The sequence below is a fragment of the Coregonus clupeaformis genome, chromosome 37 (assembly GCF_020615455.1).
Source record: "Coregonus clupeaformis isolate EN_2021a chromosome 37, ASM2061545v1, whole genome shotgun sequence".
Classification (NCBI taxonomy): Eukaryota; Metazoa; Chordata; class Actinopteri; order Salmoniformes; family Salmonidae; genus Coregonus; species Coregonus clupeaformis.
The window spans coordinates 16,202,815-16,227,043 of record NC_059228.1 but is presented as its reverse complement, the minus strand read 5'-3'; the positions used below and the strand labels follow the sequence as shown (position 1 = coordinate 16,227,043).

Genomic DNA, 24,229 nt, shown 5'->3' with positions numbered 1-24,229 from the left:
AGATGCGGTAGTCGACTCAAAGCCAACGGTCCTGGACGCAGAGGGGATCCAGTCAGTTTGGGTTGATAGCGGGAATACTCAGATTGAGCTCCCCTATGCGGAGAACCCGAAGGATACTCCATTCTGTGGCTCATATTGTCTCAGTAGACTCAGCCGTGTTGGTGTGCAGGCTAAGCAGCGCGGCTCCTACCTTTTATACCCCCTCAGTCTGCTCGGGCTGCAGAATAGAACTGTCCATAGTGCTAAAAATGTATAGAATCAGCTGTTGGCTTGACTGTCTGCCAACGCGCGCGTCTTAACCTGTCCTCCCTGTCTCTCTCTCCATCTTTCTCTCTCTCTCCCTCATTGTTTTGTCGCAGACAGCAGTTACGCATAGGAGATCATTTCACTTTGAAACTTCGGCAGTCAACAATGTCAGCTCAAAATTATAAGTCATATGTTTTCAATAAATTGTCCGGTGTTCAGACTATTGTTTTATCCAAGGGGCTTTCCTTGTTTTGATGATTTTCTTGATATTATCGAAAGGGGCTGCAAATTCTGGTTTGGCTGAATATGCTTGCCTTGTAATAGAACTGTATATTACTGTATACAAGAGACTGTAATGCAAGTGTAAAATAGTAATTAAGAATGACCCTAAGCCTAGACATAACTACTCCCATTTCTCAGTCAAGCAGCACTTTTAAAGGGCATTCCAGCCACTTTTCAACCTCACATTCATCATCTCCAGCACCAAACCTGTGAAAATGAGCTTGAAAAGGGGTGGAGTTGCCCTGTAATCTTGCACCTTTTTACTAATGTCTACATGAGGAAAATGCATGGGTCTGCTTGGCTGAAAAGCCAGAAAACAAGCAAATGGCCTGGATGTGTTCCAGTGTTACAGCCTTCATTCACACCCCACTACAAGCAGTATACGGTAGGTTGCTCACAGAAATCAATGATGTATTTGAATGAATCATATGAATATGATATCAGAATATGATATTTACACTCTTGATCAGACATGAAAACCTCTATGGAGAGAGTATTAAATAGAAAACAAAGCAATGTTTCAGCAAACATATTTTTTATTGTAAAATTGTGTATCATCACAAAAATAAGCACTAAATTAACTCCATGTCACTTGATAGATGTATGTTAGAATAGGATACTCAGTGATTCACATATTTTAACACATTTCATAGGCAACATGTTTATAATTTCGGGGCATTGTAATATTTAACTTGTAGCCCCTAACTGCCATAACCCCCTATACCAAAAAGGTGTAGATAAAGTGCTTTTAGACCAGGTGAAAGTCACTCAGTATATGCACTGACTGTACAAAACATTAGGAACACCTTCCTAATATTGAGTTGCACTCAATTCGTCGGGGTATCGACTATACAAGGTGTCGAAAGCGTTCCACAGGGATGCTGGCCCATGTTGACTCCAATGTTTCCCACAGTTGCGTCAAGATGGCTGGATGTCCTTTGGGTGGTGGACCATTCTTGATACACAAGGGAAACTGTTGAGCGTGAAAAAAACAACAGCGTTGCAGTTCTTGACAAACTCAAACTGGTGCGCCTGATACGAACTACCATACCCCTTTCAAAGGCACTTAAATGTTTTGTCTTGCCCATTCACCCTCTGAATGGCACACATACACAATCCATGTCTCAATTGTCTCAAAGCTTAAAAATCCTTCTTTAACCTGTCTCCTCCCCTTCATTTACACTGTTTGAAGTGGATTTAACAGGTGACATCAATAGGGGATCATAGCTTTCACCTGGATTCACCTGGTCATTCTATGTCATGGAAAGAGAAGGTGTTCTTAATGTTTTGTGCACTCAGTGTATATACACTGAACAAAAATATAAATGCAACATGCAACAATTTCTAACATTTTACTGAGTTACAGTTCATAGAGTCAATTTAAATAAATTACTTAGGCCCTAATCTATGGATTTCACAGGACTGGGAATAGAGATATGCATCTGTTGGTCACAGATACCTTAAAAGAAAAGTAGGGGCGTGGATCGGACCACCATTTGCCTCATGCAGCGTGACACATCTCCTTCTCATAGAGATGATCAGCCTGTTGATTGTTGCCTGTTGAATTTTGTCCCACTCCTCTTCAATGGTTGTGCGACGTTAATGGATATTGGTGGGAACAGGAACACGCTTTCGTACACGTCGATCCAGAGCATCCCAACCATGCTCAATGTGTGACATGTCTGGTGAGTATGCAGGCCATGGAAGAACTTGGAAATGTTCAGCTTCCAGGAATTGTGTACAGATCCTTGCAACATGGGGCTGTGCATTATCATGCTGAAACATGAGGTGATGAATTGCACGACAATGGGCCTCAGGATGTCATCACGGTATCTCTGAGCATTCAAATTGCCATCAATAAAATGCAATTGTGTTTGTTGTCGTCCGAAGCTTATGCCTGCCCATACCATAACCCCACCGCCACCATGGGGCACTTTGTTCACACCGTTGATATCCATGCCCCTAACTTTTTTGATAAGGTATCCATGACCAACAGATGCATATCTGTATTCCCAGTCATGTGAAATCCACAGATTAGGGCCTTATTGTTATGAGAATTATTTAACTAACTATTTCAGTGTCTCTGTGCGTCTCCCAAAATGTTGTAATGCTTTTGGATCAAGAAATGGACAGAGTCCCGGTCTGCATAGTCAGAGATCTTTATTCATTGAGAATTCTGCCACAAAATGGTCGTAAAATATTTTTTTACGCACACGTCATACAAAAATCCCACCCCTCTTTAGGCGGGTCGTAGTTTTCCACTTGAAAACTGCTCTCCTGACCATCAGGTCACACACACACACACACACATACACATAAACACACATACATACACACACATGTTCTTATCATAGTCTACTCTCTGCATTCCTCAGTTATCGCCGTTCTCACAATATTCTGACTGCCTCATTGTACTTCTAACTAAGCTACACATATTATCAGTTTATAGTCTTATGATTGTAACACTTTTCACACAGTTGCGGAGTGTAATAATTAGTCACTACTAAGAAAGTACTAATCATACTTAAAACAAGAACATTTCACAACTATATTTAAGGGTGGAACATTTAGTCATTACTTTTAACCTGTGTATATTTTAATTTCTATATCACTAATACATTTATTGATTTCCTTATATGAACTGTAACTCAGTATGTTGCGTTTATATATTTGTTCAGTATAAAAGGCTCAACCGTGAGTCTATGCCATGTTAAAAAAAAAAAAAAAAAAAAAAAAAAAAAAAGATGTATTCACTAACTGCCTAGTGCTTTTGGAATTCACCTTGCTTTCACATAGGGGAGAAATTCTATATGTGATGCATCTCATCAGGCGACATATAGCACAGCATGTCAGAATAGCTGGAAACAGAAGTGCTCTTCAAATAGCATTTATTGCTCAGCACATTCAAGCATGATCAAATCACATTATCAACCATTCACAGTATCATTCCTATGCACATTCTCATCCATTGGGCAGAAGTAAATAGATACAGCAAAATACAGCTTTTGATTTTTACATTCAATATTACAGTACATCTCTTTCACAGGAGTTCATTAACTGTGCCTCATAATTGACAGTCACGAACCATGATACTGTACATATAAAGCGTCAGAATGATAATGCACTGCCCCATGTCGCAAGGATCTGTACACAATTCCAGGAAGCTGAAAATTGCCCAGTTCTTCCATGGCCTGCATACTCACCAGACATGTCACCCATTGAGCATGTTTGGGATGCTCTGGATCGACGTGTACGACCGCGTGTTCCAGTTCCCGCCAATGTCCAGCAACTTCACACAGCCATTGAAGAGGAGTGGGACAACATTCAGCAGGCCACAATCAACAGCCTGATCAACTCTATGCGAAGGAGATGTGTCACGCTGCATGAGGCAAATGGTGGTCACAACAGATACTGACAGGTTTTCTGATCCATGCCACTAACTTATTTGTTAAGGTATCCATGACCAACCGATGCATATCTATATTCCCAGTCATGTGAAATCCATAGATTAGGGCCTAATACATTTATTCATATCCTTATATGAACTGTAACTCAGTATGTTGCATTTATATTGTTGTTCAATATAAAAGGCTCAACCGTGAGTCTCTGCCATGTTATGGGGAAATAGGATGCGGGGGAAGGGGATATTTATTTATTTTGAACTCAGCCTAGTGCTGTTGGAATTCACCCAGCTTCCACATAGTGGAGAAATTCTATATGTGATGCATTTTATCAGGCGAAATACAGCACAGCATGTCAGAATAGCTGGAAACAGAAGTGCTCTTCAAATAGCATTTATTGCTCAGCACATTCAAGCATGATCAAATCACATTATCAACCATTCACATTATCATTCCTATGCACATTATCATCCATTGGGCATAAGTAAATAGATACAGCAAAATACAGCTTTTGATTTGTTACATTCAATATTACAGTGCATCTCTCTCACAGGAGTTCATTAACTGTCCCTCATAATTGACAGTCACGAACCATGATACTGTACATATTAAGTGTCAGTACATTTTTTAAGGCGGAGCAGTGCTCATATTGCTTTAAAGGCTTGCACTAACCATGCAGTTTTACAGAAAACCTCTACTGACCTCTAAATCTAGTCATTCTAAAAAGAGGTTAAGTCCCAAGTTTTAGGTTTAGCTTGCATCTCTGCGATTGGCTCAGCATCTTGTCCTGTTGTCTTCTTCAAAGTTGTGTCATCTTTGCTCTCTCCATCACCTCCTGTAAAGCCGTTCTCGTCTATTTTAAATTGCGCCTGTTCTGTTATCTTCCCATCAACTGTTTTCTCTTTCAAACCTACGTCTGATACATCCTGTTCTTTCACTGGAGATGTCTTTGTAATAGATATCTCCACATGTTCAGGTTTTAACTCAGAGGACTTGGTCTTCACGCTCTCTGTCTTTGGGGTTTCATCTTTGGGATCTGTAACCTTCTCAGGCTCTTTGGCCATACTTTCCTCTGGTTTCTCCTGAGTTGTCTTGCTCTCTGGCACCTCCCTGTGTGAATCCATGCTCTCTGCAAATGCAGACACCTGTTTCTCTGGTGGTGTGATTGTCTTAGCTTTGTCACCGCTGTTGATCGTTTCACTCTCTTCTGTAGGGGTGGTCGTTGATTCTGGGGTGAGGGTTGAGTCTGGTTTAGGGGTGGTCGTTGATTCTGGGGTGAGGAATGAGTCTGGTTTAGGGGTGGTTGTTGATTCTGGGGTGAGGTTTGAGTCTGGTTTAGGGGTGGTTGTTGATTCTGGGGTGAGGGTTGAGTCTGGTTTAGGGGTGGTCGTTGATTCTGGGGTGAGAGTTGAGTCTGGTTTAGGGGTGGTTGTTGATTCTGGGGTGAGGGTTGAGTCTGGTTTAGGGGAGGTTGTTGATTCTGGGGTGAGGGTTGAGTCTGGTTTAGGGGTGGTCGTTGATTCTGGGGTGAGTGTTGAGTCTGGTTTAGGGGTGGTCGTTGATTCTGGGGTGAGGGTTGAGTCTTGTTTAGGGGAGGTTGTTGATTCTGGGGTGAGGTTTGAGTCTGGTTTAGGAGTGGTCGTTGATTCTGGGGTGAGGTTTGAGTCTGGTTTAGGGCTGGTCGTTGATTCTGGGGTGAGAGTTGAGTCTGGTTTATGGGTGGTTGTTGATTCTAGGGTGACAGTGGGGTCTGGTTTAGGGGATGTTTCTTCTTTAGGGGTGACAGTGGGGTCTGGTTTAGAAGATGTTTCTTCTTTAGGGGTGACAGTAGAGTCTGGTTTATGGGATGTTTCCTCTTTAGGGGTGACAGTGCGGTCTGGTTTAGGGGATGTCTCCTCTTTAGGGGTGAAAGATAGTTCTGGTTTAGGGGATGTTTCTTCTTTAGGGTAGACAGAGGGGTCTGGTTTAGGGGATGTCTCCTCTTTAGGGGTGACAGATAGTTCTGGTTTAGGGGATGTTTCTTCTTTAGGGGTGACAGTGGGGTCTGGTTTAGGTGATGCCTCCTCTTTAGGGTTGATAGTGGGGTCTGGTTTAGGGGATGTTTCTTCTTTAGGGGTGAATTTGGGGTCTGGTTTTGGGGATGTCTCCTCTTTAGGGGTGACAGTGGGGTCTGGTTTAGGGGATGTTTCTTCTTTAGGGGTGACAGTGGGGTCTGGTTTAGGGGATGTTTCTTCTTTAGGGGTGACAGTGGGGTCTGGTTTAGGGGATGTCTCCTCTTTAGGGGTGACAGTGGGGTCTGGTTTATGGGATGTTTCTTCTTTAGGGGTGACAGTGGGGTCTGGTTTAGGGGATGTTCCTTCTTTAGGGGTGACAGTGGGGTCTGGTTTAGGGGATGTTTCTTCTTTAGGGGTGACAGTGGGGTCTGGTTTATGGGATGTTTCTTCTTTAGGGGTGACAGTGGGGTCTGGTTTAGGGGATGTTCCTTCTTTAGGGGTGACAGTGGGGTCTGGTTTAGGGGATGTTTGTTCTTTAGGGGTGACTGTGGGGTCTAGTTTCGGGGATGTTTCTTCTTCAGGGGTGACAATGGGGTCTGGTATAGAAGATATTTCATCTTTAGGGGCAACATTGGGGTCTGGTTTAGAGGATATTTAATCTTTAGGAGTGACAGTGGGGTCTGGTTTAGGGGATGTTTCCTCTTTAGGGGTGACAGTTGGGTCTGGTTTAGAGGATATTTGTTCTTTAGGGGTGACAGTGGGGTCTGGCAGGTAGCGTAGTGGGTAAGAGCGTTGTGCCAGTAACCGAAAGGTCGCTGGTTCTAATCCCCGAGCCTCCTAGGTGAAAAATCTGTCGATGTGCCCTTAAGCAAGGCACTTAACCCTAATTGCTCCTGTAAGTCGCTCTGGATAAGAGCGTCTGCTAATTGACTAAAATGTAAAATGTAAATGTAAAATGTCTGGTTTAGGGGATGTTTGTTCTTTAGGGGTGATAGTGGGGTCTGGTTTATGGGAGATCTCCTCTTTAGGGGTGACAATGGGGTCAGGTTTAGAGGATATTTCTTCTTTAGGGGTGACAGTGGGGTCTGGTTTAGGGGATGTTTCTTCTTTAGGGGTGACAGTGGGGTCTGGTTTAGGGGATGTCTCCTCTTTAGGGGTGACAGTGGGGTCTGGTTTAGAGGATATTTCTTCTTTAGGGGGGACAGTGGGTTCTGGTTTAGGGGATGTTTCTTCTTTAGGGGTGACAGTGGGGTCTGGTTTAGGGGATGTCTCCTCTTTAGGGGTGACAGTGGGGTCTGGTTTAGAGGATATTTCTTCTTTAGGGGTGACAGTGGGGTCTGGTTTTGGGGATGTCTCCTTTTTAGGGGTGAAAGTGGGGTCTTGTTTAGAGGATATTTCTTCTTTAGGGGTGACAGTGGGGTCTGGTTTTGGGGATGTCTCCTCTTTAGGGGTGACAGTGGGGTCTGGTTTAGGGGATGTTTCTTCTTTAGGGGTGACAGTTGGGTCTGGTTTAGGGGATGTTTCTTCTTTAGGGGTGACAGTGGGATCTGGTTTAGGGGATGTTTCTTCTTTAGGGGTGACATTGGCATCTTGTTTAGGGGATGTTTCTTCTTTAGGGGTGACAGTGGGGTCTGGTTTAGGGGATGTTTCTTCTTTAGGGGTGACAGTGGGATCTGGTTTAGGGGATGTTTCTTGTTTTGGGGTGACGGTTTTGTCTGGTTTAGGGGATGTCTCAGATTTTTTCACTTTTTCCTCAGCTGTTGAGACATCTTTTGTGAACTTTTCACTGCCATTCGATTCATTCAGCTCAACCTTTTTTACACTATCATCCTTGTTGCCCATGTTTGGCTCTTTCGGACCCACCTCCTTTTCAGGATTCTTTGGCACAGGCTCTTCCTTACACTCACTTGTTGTGCTGGGAATTCCGTCTGGAATTTTACTTCCTACTGTTGTGTCATCCTGTGTCGTTTTTACACCAGAATCATCTGGTGACTTCACCTGCTCCACTGCCGCTTTGGTTGAACTGCTCTTCAGCTCTGCAGTGATATCAGGGGATTTCATGCCCTTCTCTGTGGTCTCAGGGAGATCCTCTTCTTGTGTTCTCACATTGCACTCTGCTTCTTGTGTTGTCACAGCACTCTCTACCTCTTGAGGTTGGTCTGACTCTCTGTGCTCCTTCTGATCACGTTTCTGCTCCAGTGTTGGGGCACTCTGCTCTGTCAGATCTACCTTTTTTTCTCTTTGATGGGACTTTCTTTTGGGCTATCCTGCTGTTGCTCTGTTGAGGCACTCTCCTCTTTCAGATCTATCTCTTTTTTCTCTTTTAAATGACTTCCTTTTTTTCTCTCCTCTGACACCTTTTTGGATTCTTTGGAGATGTCCTCCATGGGGACCTGTGGTTCACCCTTTATTGAACTTCCTGTTTTGGGTTCTGTTGAGCTGTCACCGTTCATGGGAACCTCTGGTTTGGACTCGTCATGTGTTGGGGCGTCATCTTTTTCTAATGTCTCCTTTTTCTTGGTGTCTAGCTCCTCGGTTGTGTCCAGTTTTTCCTTCTCTCCCTTACGGGTGGCCTCAGCTGATTTGACTTCACTTGGTGTTTTTTCACCTCTGTCAATGTCCTCTGTCTTTTTTACTTCATCTGGCTCATCCCCCTTTTCCTCCTCTCTTTCGTCATCTCCTTCCTCTCCATCTTCTCCCTCGCTAGGGTTAACTCCATCTCCATTCATCGCTACCTCTGCTGATGTTTCCATCTGCTGTCTCTTAGACTCTTCCTCCTGTTCACCCTTTTCCTCTGGGGCGTCCACTTCAAGATCCACTTTACTTCCATCTTTCTCTTTCTCTTCATCCTCCTCTTCCCCACTCCTCCTATCAGCTTTGTCACGCTCTTCTCCCTGCTTCTGTCTCAGCTCCTCTCCCTGTCCCCCGACCGTCTCCTCGGAGCCTGTCTCCTCGGAGCCTGTCTCCTCGATCTCGGACATCTCCACCTCTCTGGTGGTCTCAGTTATGATCTCCTCTACAAACTTGTACTGGGGCACAGATCTACGTGTGGGACCTCCCTGCCGGGCCAGGCAAGGCAGGGTGTAGATGGGGAACTGGTTGTAGATGCAGGGCATGGAGATGTGGGTGTCAGAGATGGTGTACAGACGGGACTCCTCACCCTCCAGGAGTTTCCTATAGGGAGACAGAAAGACCTGTTATTACCGTCATGACTATGAATGGATATGTCCCAATGTGTTAGCCTCGTAAATACCAGACTGATCACCGCTGTGCACATCCATGTGAGCTCGCCAGATCAGGCGGCTTGCGACGCTACCAATGTGTGTGGATGTGTCTGAATATCCATATTATGATTAAAGTGTCATTCTGTGTTGTGATATGGTCTATGGTCAGTTCAGGTTAAATATGAAATCAAACTATTTCAATAAAATGTCTACTGTTTATTTTGATTGGTCTTTCTTCATTGTTCACTATTTACTGTGTTTTGTAGTAATCCCTCACTAACACTATGACACTTTTGCACAGTTTTGCTCTAACCCAGCACTAAGTTGAATCAGATGTGTTAGTGCTGGGCTAGAATAAAATGCACACCCCCTGGTTATCCTCAGAAAAAGATCCAGGAACACACTATAAAATATATGGTATTTTCCTCAGTCAATTATATGATATATGGGAGAGATGGAGTTGATGTCTCTTACCTGTAAGAGAGAATCTCCACATCCAAAGCCATTTTGACATTCAGCAGGTCCTGGTACTCTCTCAGGTAGCCAGACATGTCTAGTTTAGCATTGGTCAGCTGATTCTCCAGCTGCCTGATAGTGTCCTGGACAGAAAAGCACACAAATAGAGTCAATAATAGTTTCCACCAGCCACTTTAGTTGGTATGACAACAGGGAGAAATTTAGGGGGGGAAATAATGTTCTACCCCTATAGGCCTATATGAGGAAATTATATTCCAATAATGGTATAGTTCACATGGGGCCTATATTTGTTGCTGACACCTACAACATAGGCCTGAATGCAAATATGAATCATAAAAATGCGTATGTTTATTTACAATGATTAGAGGTACAAAATAAACCACAGCCTACCTGGTAATGAATCATTTCCACATAGTGACGCTCTTCCAGCTCGTGTAGTTGTTTTTCCAGGGCCTCTCTCGTTCCTTTCCCGCAGTCCAGTTCAATATTTTGTACCTGCAGGCGCCTTCTATTCTCCTGGATCTCCTGCTGGGTCGCCTTCATGGCCTCTCTGTTACTCTCGGCCGCTTTGGTTAACCTTGCGAACTGGACACGGAAGCCCTCCTCCGCCTGCTGAATGTCGGAGGCAGCGTGACCTTCTAACTGTGCACGGATGTCCCGGAGAGCCGCAGTGATTTCGGGTTTGCAAAAGTCGTGTGCCTTGACCGTTACCTGAGCCTCTTGGATCTGGGCCACCATCTCCGATACCTCGTCCTCATGGTTCTTCTTCAGGAAGTGGATCTCGTCCACCAGAGACTGCGCTTTCTTGTCCAACTGAAGTTTGGCGAGGTATGCATCGTTGGCGTCCTTTTTCAGCACAAGGATGCGGTTCTCTGCGTCCGAGCGGTCACGCGCCTCCTGCTCGTACTTGTCTCTCAAGGTGAGGAAATCTTCCTCCAGGTTCTGATGCTCTATCTCGATCTGACGCTTCTGAAGGGTGATGTCATGAAATAATTTCCTCAGATCCCTAAGCTCCGGCTCGTGCTCCTGGGCCAGAGAAGCAGGGGACTGTGCCTTCTGTTTGATTTCCTCGATTTCCCTCTCGAGCAATTCATTTTGATGCTCTAAATGACGCACCTTCTCTATGAATCCGGCGAAACGATCGTTCAGCCCATGGAGCAGTTCTTTCTCATTCATTTTCGTCAACACCCCGGGTAAATGGGTTTGATAAATCAAAAAAGCTCTCCGATGATCTTGGAACGGATCCGAATTCGCTCTTCAGCGTCTTTGCATATCCTCTGCTCATAGATGCGGTAGTCGACTCAAAGCCAACGGTCCTGGACGCAGAGGGGGATCCAGTCAGTTTGAGTTGATAGAGGGAATACTCAGCTTGATTTCCTCTATGCGGAGAACCCGAAGGATACTCCATTCTGTGGCTCATATTGTCTCAGTAGACTCAGCCGTGTTGGTGTGCAGGCTAAGCAGCACGGCTCGTACCTTTTATACCCCCTCGGTCTGCTCGGGCTGCAGAATAGAACTGTCCATAGTGCTGAAAATGTATAGAATCAGCTGTTGGCTTGACTGTCTGCCAACGCGCGCGTCTTAACCTGTCCTCCCTGTCTCTCTCTCCATCTTTCTCTCTCTCTCCCTCATCGTTTTGTCGCAGACAGCAGTTACGCGTAGGATACCATTTTACTTTGAAACTTCGGCAGTCAACAATGTTGCCTCAAAATTATAAGTCATATGTCTTCAATAAATTGTCCGGTGTTCAGACTATTGTTTTATCCAAGGGGCTTTCCTTGTTTTGATGATTTTCTTGATATTATCGAAAGGGGCTGCAAATTCTGGTTTGGCTGAATGTGCTTGCCTTGTAATAGAACTGTATATTACTGTATACAAGAGACTGTAATGCAAGTGTAAAATAGTAATTAAGAATGACCCTAAGCCTAGACATAACTGCTCCCATTTCTCAGTCAAGCAGCACTTTTAAAGGGCATTCCAGCCACTTTTCAACCTCACATTCATAATCTCCAGCACCAAACCTGTGAAAATGAGCTTGAAAAGGGGTGGAGTTGCCCTATAATCTTGCACCTTTTACTAATGTCTACATGAGGAAAATGCATGGGTCTGCTTGGCTGAAAAGCGTCAAGTGAAGCCAGTTTGGATTTGGCTTCACTCCAATCACATCACATCAAGAGCAATACGTCATTGACCTTTTCCTAAATTAGCCATGGATGGAGATAGGGATTTGGACTTGTGGTTTTACTTAATTCTTGTGCTGGCCAATGATTATAACTGCAATTCTGATCTAACCATAAAATCATACATTGTTGTGCCCGAGGCCTGAGAGGATGGAAGTTCATTTTGTAGCTAGATGTAGAAGGCTAATATTAACTAGCTAATTTTGCCCATGAAAGGAAGTTAGGCTAGCGAGCAAGCATTTTAGCTAGGTAGCCTAGGACAACAACATATAAAAGTGTGTACTGTATAACAGTCATAGGCCGTCTCGTCAATATGAAAGAGAGGAGGATGGCATTGACATTTCTCTACAAGTAGGTTGAGTCAACATGTTTTTTCTACTTGCATGAACTCATGCACACACACACAAAATCGGAATCATGGACAGCCACATCATATTTAGCTTACGTTGATTGGACTAAATCGTTTTTGGTATCTTTTAGTTGTATTAGACTAAGCATAGGTGAAGTGATGATGTTGAAATGTTTAAGTTGAAATGGTGCTGGAATAGTGGAGACAGCAACTGTTTTCTTTGCAACTTGCAATAATTATTGGTGGCTCTAAATCAATAGTTGTTTAGTAGTCTGAAAATGTCGGAAAAATTAACTTGCTTGACCATGCTGTAGGTCATGTAACTAACTGTTTGTTACATGCAATATGCTTTGAGGACTTCACTGGACAGAGGTTACTCTCCGGTTTTGTGATGAAAAAAAGGTGTGGTTGAATTTATTCTGCCACTGTCTTCTTATTGTCTCGGCCTTAGGCCTATATATCACGGTGGCAAGGCATATGAACTAACAGGTTATAGAGCAAACAATGCAATTATCACGACAGATAGGTTGTAATATGGCTTTTTTTTCTGGCTTGGCTTCCCCAGAAATTTTACCCATGCACCGCTACTGTTTAAACAGTCTATGGCTCGAGGTGATCTGAACTATTTGATTGGCCAGTGGTAGGCCTATAGGTGCACTTGATTTGCTCTCTGGGCCTGCCGGGTAGGTGGAGTTCTGTACAAATTACCTTGACTAACCTGTACCCCTACATATTGACTCGGTACTCATTATTGTTCTTTTATTGTGTTACTTGTTTTTTTTGTTTATTTAGTAAATATTTTCTTAATTCTATTTTCTTAATGTCAGGGTTGAGTGTAGAGGTGGTGTAGAATCAGGCGCAGGACACACAGAGGTTTCGAACAGCGTCTTTAGTAAAGTAAAAAAAACGAGCCACACACGGCAACAGGCTACAGGCGAACTTTACGCACAACAGTAAAGTAAGCTAAGGCGCACAAAGTGCGGAACTCTCTCTCAAAACACAAAAGTCAGAGAGAACAGAATAAACGAACTAACACACAACGTGACAAGGAACAATTACACACAACACCTGACCAAACACAAGAGAACTAAATAGGACGCCTAATTAAACACTAATAAGGAACAGGTGTAGCAAAACAGACAAAACCAATCAAACATAGAAACATAGAACGGTGGCAGCTAGAACTCCGGAGACGACGACCGCCGAAGCCTGCCCGAAAAAGGAGAAGGAGCAGCCTCGGCCCGAAACCGTGACAGTAACCCCCCCTTGACGCGCGGCTCCAGCCGTGCGCCGACCCCGGCCTCGGGGACGACCAGGAAGACGCGGAGCAGGGCGCGTGGGATGACCACGATGGAACTCGGTCAGAAGAGACGGGTCTAGGATGTCCCTCCTCGGCACCCAGCACCGCTCCTCCGGGCCGTACCCCTCCCACTCCACGAGATATTGGAGACCCCCCATCCGGCGTCTCGAATCTAGGATGGACCGAACAGTGTACGCCGGAGCCCCCTCGATGTCCAACGGTGGCGGAGGAGTCTCCTCTATCTCATAGTCCTGGAGTGGACCAGCTACCACCGGCCTGAGGAGAGACACATGGAACGAGGGGTTAATATTCTTGTAATCAATGGGCAGTTGTAACCTGTAACACACCTCGTTCAATCTCCTCAGGACTTTAAAAGGCCCCACAAACCGCCGACCCAGCTTCCGGCAGGGCAGGCGGAGGGGCAGGTTTCTGGTCGAGAGCCAGACTCGATCTCCAGGTGCGTACACTGGCCCCTCACTGCGGTGGAGATCAGCGCTCGTCTTATGTCGACGGATGGCCCGCTGCAGGTGGACGTGTGCCGCGTTCCACGTCTCCTCCGAGCGCCGCACCCACTCATCCACCGCAGGAGCCTCGATCTGGCTCTCATGCCAAGGTGCCAGAACCGGCTGGTACCCTAACACATACTGGAAAGGGGTTAATTTAGTGGAGGAGTGGCGGAGAGAGTTTTGTGCCATCTCGGCCCAGGGAACATATCTCGCCCACTCCTCCGGCCGGCCCTGGCAATACGACCTCAGAAACCTACCCACATCCTGGTTGACACGTTCGACCTGCCCATTACTCTCCGGTTGGTAACCCGAGGTAAGGCTCACCGAAACCCCCAACCGTTCCATAAACGCTCTCCAAACTCTGGAGGTAAACTGGGGGCCTCGATCAGACACTATATCCTCGGGTACCCCGTAATGCCGGAAGACGAGGGTAAATAGAGCCTCAGCGGTCTGTAGGGCAGTAGGAAGACCCGGCATGGGAAGGAGACGACAGGCCTTTGAGAACCGACCCTCAACGACCAGGATGGTGGTATTCCCCTGGGAGGGGGGAAGGTCTGTAACAAAATCCACCGAGAGGTGAGACCAGGGTCATTGTGGAACGGGCAGGGGTTGTAACTTACCCCTGGGCAAGTGTCTGGGCGCCTTACACTGGGCACACACCGAGCAGGAGGAGACATAAATCCTCACATCCCTGGCTAACGTTGGCCACCAGTACTTTGTGCTAAGGCAGTGCACTGTCCGGCCAATACCTGGATGCCCAGAGGAGGGTGACGTGTGAGCCCAATAAATGAGTCGATCCCGGACCTCGAGCGGGGACGTACGTCCGACCCACCGGACACTGTGGAGGGCTAGGGTCGGTGCGTAACGCCCGCTCGATCTCCGTATCGACCTCCCATACCACCGGTGCAACCAGACAAGACTTAGGTAGTATGGGAGTGGGCTCAACGGACCTCTCCTCCCTGTCATACCGCCGAGACAGGGCATCTGCCTTCCCGTTCTGGGACCCAGGGATGTAAGTGATCTTAAACACGAACCGGGCTAGAAACATAGTCCACCGAGCCTGGCGAGGATTTAGCCTCCTAGCTGCCCGAATGTATTCCAGGTTACGGTGGTCAGTCAATCAATCAATCAATTTTATTTTATATAGCCCTTCTTACATCAGCTAATATCTCGAAGTGCTGTACAGAAACCCAGCCTAAAACCCCAAACAGCTAGTAATGCAGGTGTAGAAGCACGGTGGCTAGGAAAAACTCCCTAGAAAGGCAAAACCTAGGAAGAAACCTAGAGAGGAACCAGGCTATGAGGGGTGGCCAGTCCTCTTCTGGCTGTGCCGGGTGGAGGTTATAACAGAACCATGCCAAGATGTTCAAAAATGTTCATTAGTGACAAGCATGGTCAAATAATAATCAGGAATAAATCTCAGTTGGCTTTTCATAGCCGATCATTAGAGTTTAAAACAGCAGGTCTGGGACAGGTAGGGGTTCCATAACCGCAGGCAGAACAGTTTAAACTGGAATAGCAGCAAGGCCAGGCGGACTGGGGACAGCAAGGAGTCACCACGGCCGGTAGTCCCGACGTATGGTCCTAGGGCTCAGGTCTCTCAGTTGGCTTTTCATAGCCGATCATTTAGAGTTGAAAACAGCAGGTCTGGGACAGGTAGGGGTTTCGTAGCCGCAGGCAGAACAGTTGAAACTGGAATAGCAGCAAGGCCAGGCGGACTGGGGACAGCAAGGTGTCATCATGCCCGGTAGTCCTGACGTATGGTCCTAGGGCTCAGGTTCTCAGAGAGAAAGAGAGAACGAGAGAATTAGAGAGAGCATACTTAAATTCACACAGGACACTGGATAAGACAGGAGAAGTACTCCAGGTATAACCAACTAACCCCAGCCCCCCCGACACATAAACTACTGCAGCATAAATACTGGAGGCTGAGACAGGAGCGGTCCGGAGACACTGTGGCCCCATCCGAAGAAACCCGGACAGGGCCAAACAGGAAGGATATAACCCCACCCACTCCGCCAAAGCACAGCCCCCGCACCACTAGAGGGATATCCCCAACCACCAACTTACAATCCTGAGACAAGGCCGAGTATAGCCCACAGAGGTCTCCACCACAGCACAAACCAAGGGGGGCGCCAACCCAGACAGGAAGATCACGTCAGTAACTCAACCCACTCAAGTGACGCACCCCTCCCAGGGACGGCATGAAAGAGCACCAGCAAGCCAGTGACTCAGCCCCTGCAACAGGGTTAGAGGCAGAGAACCCCAGTGGAGAGGGGAACCGGCCCGGCAGAGACAGCAAGGGCTGTTCGTTGCTCCAGCCTTTCCGTTCACCTTCACACTCCTGGGCCAGACTACACTCAATCATATGACCTACTGAAGAGATAAGTCTTCAGTAAAGACTTAAAGGTTGAGACCGAGTCTGCGTCTCTCACATGGGTAGGCAGACTGTTCCATAAAAATGGAGATCTATAGGAGAAAGCCCTGCCTCCCGCTGTTTGCTTAGAAATTCTAGGGACAATTAGGAGGCCTGCGTCTTGTGACCGTAGCGTACGTATTGGTATGTACGGCAGGACCAACTCGGAAAGATAGGTAGGAGCAAGCCCATGTAACGCTTTATAGGTTAACAGTAAAACCTTGAAATCAGCCCTTGCCTTAACAGGAAGCCAGTGTAGGGAAGCTAGCACTGGAGTAATATGATCAAATTTCTTGGTTCTAGTCAGGATTCTAGCAGCCGTATTTAGCACTAACTGAAGTTTATTTAGTGCTTTATCCGGGTAGCCGGAAAATAGAGCATTGCAGTAGTCTAATCTAGAAGTAACAAATGCATGGATTAATTTTTCTGCATCATTTTTGGACAGAAAATTTCTGATTTTTGCAATGTTACGTAGATGGAAAAAAGCTGTCCTTGAAACAGTCTTGATATGTTCACAAAAGAGAGATCAGGGTCAAGAGTAACGCCTAGGTCCTTCACAGTTTTATTTGAGACGACTTTACAACCATCAAGATGAATTGTCAGATTTAACAGAAGATCTCTTTGTTTCTTGGGACCTAGTACAAGCATCTCTGTTTTGTCCGAGTTTAAAAGTAAAAAGTTTTCAGCCATCCACTTCCTTATGTCTGAAACACAGGCTTCTAGCGAGGGCAATTTTTGGGGGCTTCACCATGCTTCATTGAAATGTACAGCTGTGTGTCATCCGCATAGCAGTGAAAGTTAACATTATGTTTTCGAATAACATCCCCAAGAGGTAAAATATATAGTGAAAACAATAGTGGTCCTAAAACGGAACCTTGAGGAACACCGAAATGTACAGTTGATTTGTCGGAGGACAGACCATTCACAGAGACAAACTGATATCTTTCCGACAGGTAGGATCTAAACCAGGCCAGAACTTGTCCGTGTAGACCAATTTGGGTTTCCAGTCTCTCCAAAAGAATGTGGTGATCGATGGTGTCAAAGGCAGCACTAAGGTCTAGTAGCACGAGGACAGATGCAGAGCCTCGGTCTGACGCCATTAAAAGGTCATTTACCACCTTCACAAGTGCAGTCTCAGTGCTATGATGGGGTCTAAAACCAGACTGAAGCATTTCGTATACATTGTTTGTCTTCAGAAAGGCAGTGAGTTGCTGCGCAACAGCTTTTTCTAAAATTTTTGAGAGGAATGGAAGATTCGATATAGGCCGATAGTTTTTTATATTTTCCGGGTCAAGGTTTGGCTTTTTCAAGAGAGGCTTTATCACTGCCACTTTTAGTGAGTTTGGTACACATCCGGTGGATAGAGAGCTGTTTATTATGTTCAACATAGGAGGGCCAAGCACAGGAAGCAGCTCCTTCAGCAGTTTAGTAGGAATAGGATCCAGTATGCAGCTTGAAGGTTTAGAGGCCATGATTATTTTCATCATTGTGTCAAGAGATATAGTACTAAAACACTTAAGTGTCTCTCCCGATCCCAGGCCCTCGCAGAGCTGTGCAGATCCAGGACAGCTAAGCCCTGGAGGAATACGCAGATTCAAAGAGGAGTCCGTAATTTGCTTTCTAATGGTCATGATCTTTTCCTCAAAGAAGTTCATGAATTTATCACTGCTGAAGTGAAAACCATCCTCTCTTGGGGAATGCTGCTTTTTAGTTAGCTTTGCAACAGTATCAAAAAGAAATTTTGGATTGTTCTTATTTTCCTCGATTAATTTGGAAAAGTAGGATGATCGAGCAGCAGTGAGGGCTCTTCGGTACTGCACGGTACTGTCTTTCCAAGCTAGTCGGAAGACTTCCAGTTTGGTGTGGCGCCATTTCCGTTCCAATTTCCTGGAAGCTTGCTTCAAAGCTCGGGTATTTTCTGTATACCAGGGAGCTAGTTTCTTATGACAAATGTTTTTCGTTTTTAGGGGTGCAACTGCATCTAGGGTATTGCGCAAGGTTAAATTGAGTTCCTCAGTTAAGTGGTTAACTGATTTTTGTCCTCTGACGTCCTTGGGTAGGCAGAAGGAGTCTGGAAGGGCATCAATGAATTTTTGTGTTGTCTGAGAATTTATAGCACGACTTTTGATGCTCCTTGGTTGGGGTCTGAGCAGATTATTTGTTGCGATTGCAAACGTAATAAAATGGTGGTCCGATAGTCCAGGAAAAAAACATTAAGATCTACAACATTTATTCCATGGGACAAAACTAGGTCCAGAGTATGACTGTGGCAGTGAGTAGGTCCAGAGACATGTTGGACAAAACCCACTGAGTCGATAATGGCTCCGAAAGACTTTTGGAGTGGGTCTGTGGACTTCTCCATGTGAATATTAAAATCACCAAAAATTAGAATATGATCTGCTATGACTACAAGGTCTGATAGGAATTCAGGAAACTCAGAGAGGAACGCTGTATATGGCCCAGGAGGCCTGTAAACAGTAGCTATAAAAAGTGATTGAGTAGGCTGCATAGATTTCATGACTAGAAGCTCGAAAGATGAAAACGTCATTTTTTTTTTTGTAAATTGAAATTTGCTATCGTAAATGTTAGCAACACCTCCGCCTTTGCGGGATGCACGGGAATATGGTCACTAGTGTAACCAGGAGGTGAGGCCTCATTTAACACAGCAAATTCATCAGGCTTAAGCCATGTTTCAGTCAGGCCAATCACATCAAGATTATGATCAGTGATGAGTTCATTGACTATGACTGCCTTTGAAGTGAGGGATCTAACATTAGTAACCCTATTTTGAGATGTGAGGTATCACGATCTCTTTCAATAATGGCAGGAATGGAGGAGGTCTTTATCCTAATAAGATTGCTAGGGTGAACACCACCATGTTTAGTTTTGCCCAACCTAGGTCGAGGCACAGACACAGTCTCAATGGGTATGGCTGAGCTGACTACACTGACTATGCTATTGGCAGACTCCACTAAGCTGGCAGGTTGGCTAACAGCCTGCTGCCTGGCCTGCACCCTATTTCACTGTGGGGCTAGAGGAGTTAGAGCCCTATCTATGTTGGTAGATAAGAGGAGAGCACCCCTCCAGTTAGGATGGAGTCCGTCACTCCTCAGCAGGTCAGGCTTGATCCTGTTTGTGGGTGAGTCCCAGAAAGAGGGCCAATTATCCACAAATGTTATCTTTTGGGAGGGGCAGAAAACAGTTTTCAACCAGCGATTGAGTGCTGAGACTCTGCTGTAGAGCTCATCACTTCCCCCTAACTGGGAGGGGGCCAGAGACAATTACTCGATGCCGACACATCTTTCTAGCTGATTTACACGCTGAAGCTATGTTGCACTTGGTGACCTCTGACTGTTTCATCCTAACATCGTTGGTGCCGACGTGGATAACAATATCTCTATACTCTCTACACTCGCCAGTTTTAGCTTTAGCCAGCACCATCTTTAGATTAGCCTTAACGTCGGTAGCCCTGCCCCCTGGTAAACAGTGTATGATCGCTGGGTGATTCGTTTTAAGTCTAATACTGCGGGTAATGGAGTCGCCGATGACTAGGGTTTTCAATTTGTCAGAGCTAATGGTGGGAGCCTTCGGAGTCTCAGACCCCGTAACGGGAGGAGTAGAGACTAGAGAAGACTCAGACTCAGACTCCGACTCGCTACATAATGGGGAAAACCGGTTGAAGGTTTCTGTCGGCTGAATGAGCGACACCGGTTGAGCATTCCAACAGTATTTCCCTCCAGAAGCCATGAGAAAGTTGTCCGGCCGTGGGACTGTGCGGGGGATTTATACTAACATTACTGTCTGTACTTACTGGTGGCACAGACGCTGTTTCTTCCTTTCCTACACTGATATTACCCTTGCCTAACGATTGCGTCTGAAGCTGGGCTTGTAGCACAGCTATTCTCGCCGTGAAGGCGAGAATTCTCCTGTATATTATGAGTACAGCGACTGCAATTAGAAGACATCATGTTAATGTTACTACTTAGCTTCGGCTGTTGAAGATGTTGATGAACCATGTCCAGATAAAGCGTCCGGAGTGAAAAAGTTGAATAAGGGAAAAAAGTTGCGATGGAAAAAGGAAAATAACGTAAAGTTGGCAGCTAAAACGCACAGGAAAAAGACTCTTCTGACTCTTCTGTCTCGGGATAAACGTCCGGGGTGAAAAAGTTTAACGAAAAAAGATGAGTGAGGACAAAACTAAAAAGTTGGTAAATTTGTTGAACACAGAGATTGATTAAACGTTTATTAAAAGTAAAACGTGAATAGTTTGTTAGGTAGCCAAGTAGCAACAAACAGCAGAGCAGCACGGAGACAATCAGTCAAAATGAGAAAAGGGTGTTGAGCCCCCTCAAGCCAATGCCTCCACACCTTTAGGGCTTGTACCACGGCTAACAGCTCCCTGTCCCCTACGTCATAATTACGCTCCGCCGGACTGAGCTTCTTCGAATAAAAAGCACAGGGGCGGAGTTTAGGTGGTGTGCCGGACCGTTGTGAGAGAACGGCCCCGATACCGGCTTCAGACGCGTCCACCTCCACTTGGAATGGTAAAGCGGGATCCGGGTGCGCCAACACCGGAGCCGAGGTAAACAGGTCCTTCAGTCTCCCAAAAGCCCTGTCCGCCTCAGCTGACCACCGCAAGCGCACCGGACACCTCTTCAGAAGGGACGTTATGGGAGCTGCCACCTGTCCAAAGCCCCGGATAAACCTCCGGTAGTAATTCGCAAAACCCAAGAACTGCTGCACCTCTTTAACCGTGGTTGGGGTTTGCCAATTACGCACGGCTGACACACGGTCAACCTCCATCTTCACCCCTGACGCAGACAACTGATAACCCAAAAAGGAGACCGACTCCTGGAAGAACAGACATTTCTCTGCCTTGACATACAGGTCATGCTCCAACAACCTCCTCAACACTCGGCGCACCAGGGCTACATGCTCGGCTCGGGTAGAACTGTACACCAGAATATCGTCTATGTACACGACTACTCCCTGCCCCTGCATGTCCCGGAAAATCTCATCTACAAAGGATTGGAAGACTGATGGAGCATTCATTAACCCGTATGGCATGACGAGATACTCGTAATGACCGGAGGTAGTACTAAATGCTGTCTTCCATTCATCGCCCTCTCTAATGCGCACCAAGTTATATGCACTCCTGAGGTCCAATTTTGTGAAGAACCGTGCCCCGTGTAATGACTCCGTCATAGTCGCAATCAGAGGGAGAGGATAACTATATTTTACAGTAATCTGATTGAGACCGCGGTAATCAATACACGGGCGCAAACCTCCATCCTTCTTCTTCACAAAAAAGAAGCTCGAGGACGCGGGCGAAGTGGAAGGCCGTATGTATCCCTGTCTCAGAGACTCAGCAATGTATGTCTCCATCGCCCTCTTCTCCTCTTGTGACAAAGGATACACATGGCTCCGCGGGAGCGCAGCTCCTGCCTGGAGGTCTATCGCACAATCCCCCTGTCTATGAGGCGGCAACCGCGCCGCCTCTCGTCTTGCTAAACACGAGTGCCAAATCCTCATACTCGGGGGAATGTGCAGTGCGGGCATTTGGTTCGGACTCTCCACCGAGGTCGCCCCTACGGAAACACCCAGACATAGCCCCTCACACTGGGCAGACCACCCCTTAAGAGCCTTCTCTGCCACGAAATAGTAGGATCATGGGTAATCAACCAGGGAAGCCCCAGTACCACCGGATACGCAGGAGAGTCGATCAGATAGAGCTGAATCGTCTCCTCATGACCCCCTGCGTCTCCATCCTAAGTGGCACTGTGACCTCCCTAATCAACCCGGATCCTAACGGACGGCTATCTAGGGCATGTACCGGGAAAGGATTATTTACCGAAAGGAGAGGGATCCCTAACTCTACACAGAATTTACGATCTACAAAATTCCCAGCTGCGCCTGAATCTACTAGCGCCTTATGCTGGGAACGAGGTGCAACCTGTGGAAAACAAACAGGTATAGTTATGTGTACGACAGAAAGCTCTGGGTAAGTGGGGCGCCTACTCACCTGGGAGGACTCCCCAATGCGTGGCTTGCCTTCTCCTCCACCAGGAGACCCTCCCCAGCACCTAGCCGCGGTGTGCCCTCCACGGCCACAGTTGGTGCAGGGGACGGCCCCCCTCGGGCTCCTTCTCCTCCGTTCTCTAGCACCAGCACCTCCGAGCTCCATAGGACTCGGCTCGGAGGTGCTGGAGGGTGGAATGGGCGACCCCCATCCGGGACGCCCGCGAGTGGCGAGCAGGGTGTCCAGCCGAATGGCCATGTCCACCAATTGGTCAAACGACAGCGTGGTATCCCTACACGCCAACTCTCTCTGGACGTCCTCCCGGAGGCTGCAGCGGAAGTGATCTATGAGGGCTCGCTCATTCCACCCTGCATCTGCCGCTAGAGTCCGGAACTCCAGTGCAAACTCCTGAGCGCTCCTCATCCCCTGCCGGAGGTAGAATAGACGCTCCCCCGCCGCCTTCCCCTCTGGTGGATGGTCAAACACTGCACGGAAGCGGCGGGAGAACTCCGCATAGGTGATAGTAGCGGCGTCTATTCTCCTCCATTCGGCGTTGGCCCACTCCAACGCCTTGCCGGTGAGACAGGAGATGAGGGCGGAAACGCTCTCGTGTCCCGAGGGCGCCAGGTGTACGGTGGCGAGGTAGAGTTCAACTTGCAGCAGGAACCCTTGACACCCGGCAGCGGTGCCGTCGTACGCCCTCGGGAGCGAGAGCCGAATCCCACTGGGTTCCGGAAGTTGGACAGGCGGACTGATCGATGGTGCTGGTGTGGTAGGTGGGGGCGTGGGTACCCCGCTGGTCTCCCATCGATGGAGGGTGTTCATAACTCTATCCAGAGCGTGTCCGATTTGATTAATCCTGTCCTCCTGTCCACGAAGACGCTCCTCGATTATTTCACTGGGTGCGGTAGCTCCTGCTGATTCCATAACTGGTGTGTAATTATGTCAGGGTTGAGTGTAGAGGTGGTGTAGAATCAGGCGCAGGACACACAGAGGTTTCGAACAGCGTCTTTAGTAAAGTCCAAAAAACGAGCCACACACGGCAACAGGCTACAGGCGAACTTTACGCACAACAGTAAAGTAAGCTAAGGCGCACAAAGTTCGGAACTCTCTCTCAAAACACAAAAGTCAGAGAGAACAGAATAAACGAACTAACACACAACGTGACAAGGAACAATTAAACACAACACCTGACCAAACACAAGAGAACTAAATAGGACGCCTAATTAAACACTAATAAGGAACAGGTGTAGGAAAACAGACAAAACCAATCAAACATAGAAACATAGAACGGTGGCAGCTAGTACTCCGGAGACGACGACCGCCGAAGCCTGCCCGAACAAGGAGAAGGAGCAGCCTCGGCCGAAACCGTGACACTTAAAACTGCCTTGTTGGTTAAGGGCTTGTTAGTAAGCATTTCACGGTAAGGTCTATACCTGTTGTATTCGGCGCATGTGACAAATAAAATTGGATTGGATTTATAGATCTGTAATTCTCATTGAAAGCAAGTCGGTTTCTGCAAATTGCACTTTGAAAGGTGCTACTCATAGAATTATTCTGAATTTTAATATTTTCATAATATACTGAACAAATATATATACGGAACATGCAACAATTTCAACGATTTTACTGAGTTACAGTTCATATAAGGAAAGCAGTCAATTGAAATAATGCCCTAATCTATGGATTTCACATGACAGGGAAGGGGCGCAGCCATGGGAGGGCATAGGCACACCCACTTAGGAGCCAGAGCCAGTCAATCAGAATGAGTTTTTTCCCACAAAAGGACTTTATTACAGACAGAAATACTCCTCAGTTTCATCCGCTGTCGGGGT

General features: G+C 46.6%; 1 protein-coding gene across 1 annotated transcript; it reads right to left on the bottom strand.

The window, feature by feature from the left end:
- Nucleotides 1-8,148: 8,148 nt before the first annotated feature.
- Nucleotides 8,149-12,731, bottom strand: LOC121553353 (neurofilament medium polypeptide-like). The gene is made up of 4 exons (XM_045211471.1): nt 12,728-12,731; nt 10,015-10,856; nt 9,622-9,746; nt 8,149-9,097 (listed from the first exon to the last, which is right to left on the bottom strand). The coding sequence occupies exons 1-4, from the start codon at nt 12,729-12,731 to the stop codon at nt 8,149-8,151; spliced, it is 1,920 nt and encodes a 639-aa protein (XP_045067406.1).
- Between the last annotated feature and the right edge of the window lie 11,498 nt (nt 12,732-24,229).

Coding starts and splice junctions, on each gene's coding strand:
- LOC121553353 (XM_045211471.1), bottom strand. Junction 9,747..10,014: donor TGGAAATGATTCATTACCAG/GTAGGCTGTGGT, acceptor TTTTCTGTCCAG/GACACTATCAGGCAGCTGGA. Junction 9,098..9,621: donor GTGGAGATTCTCTCTTACAG/GTAAGAGACATC, acceptor GTCTCCCTATAG/GAAACTCCTGGAGGGTGAGG.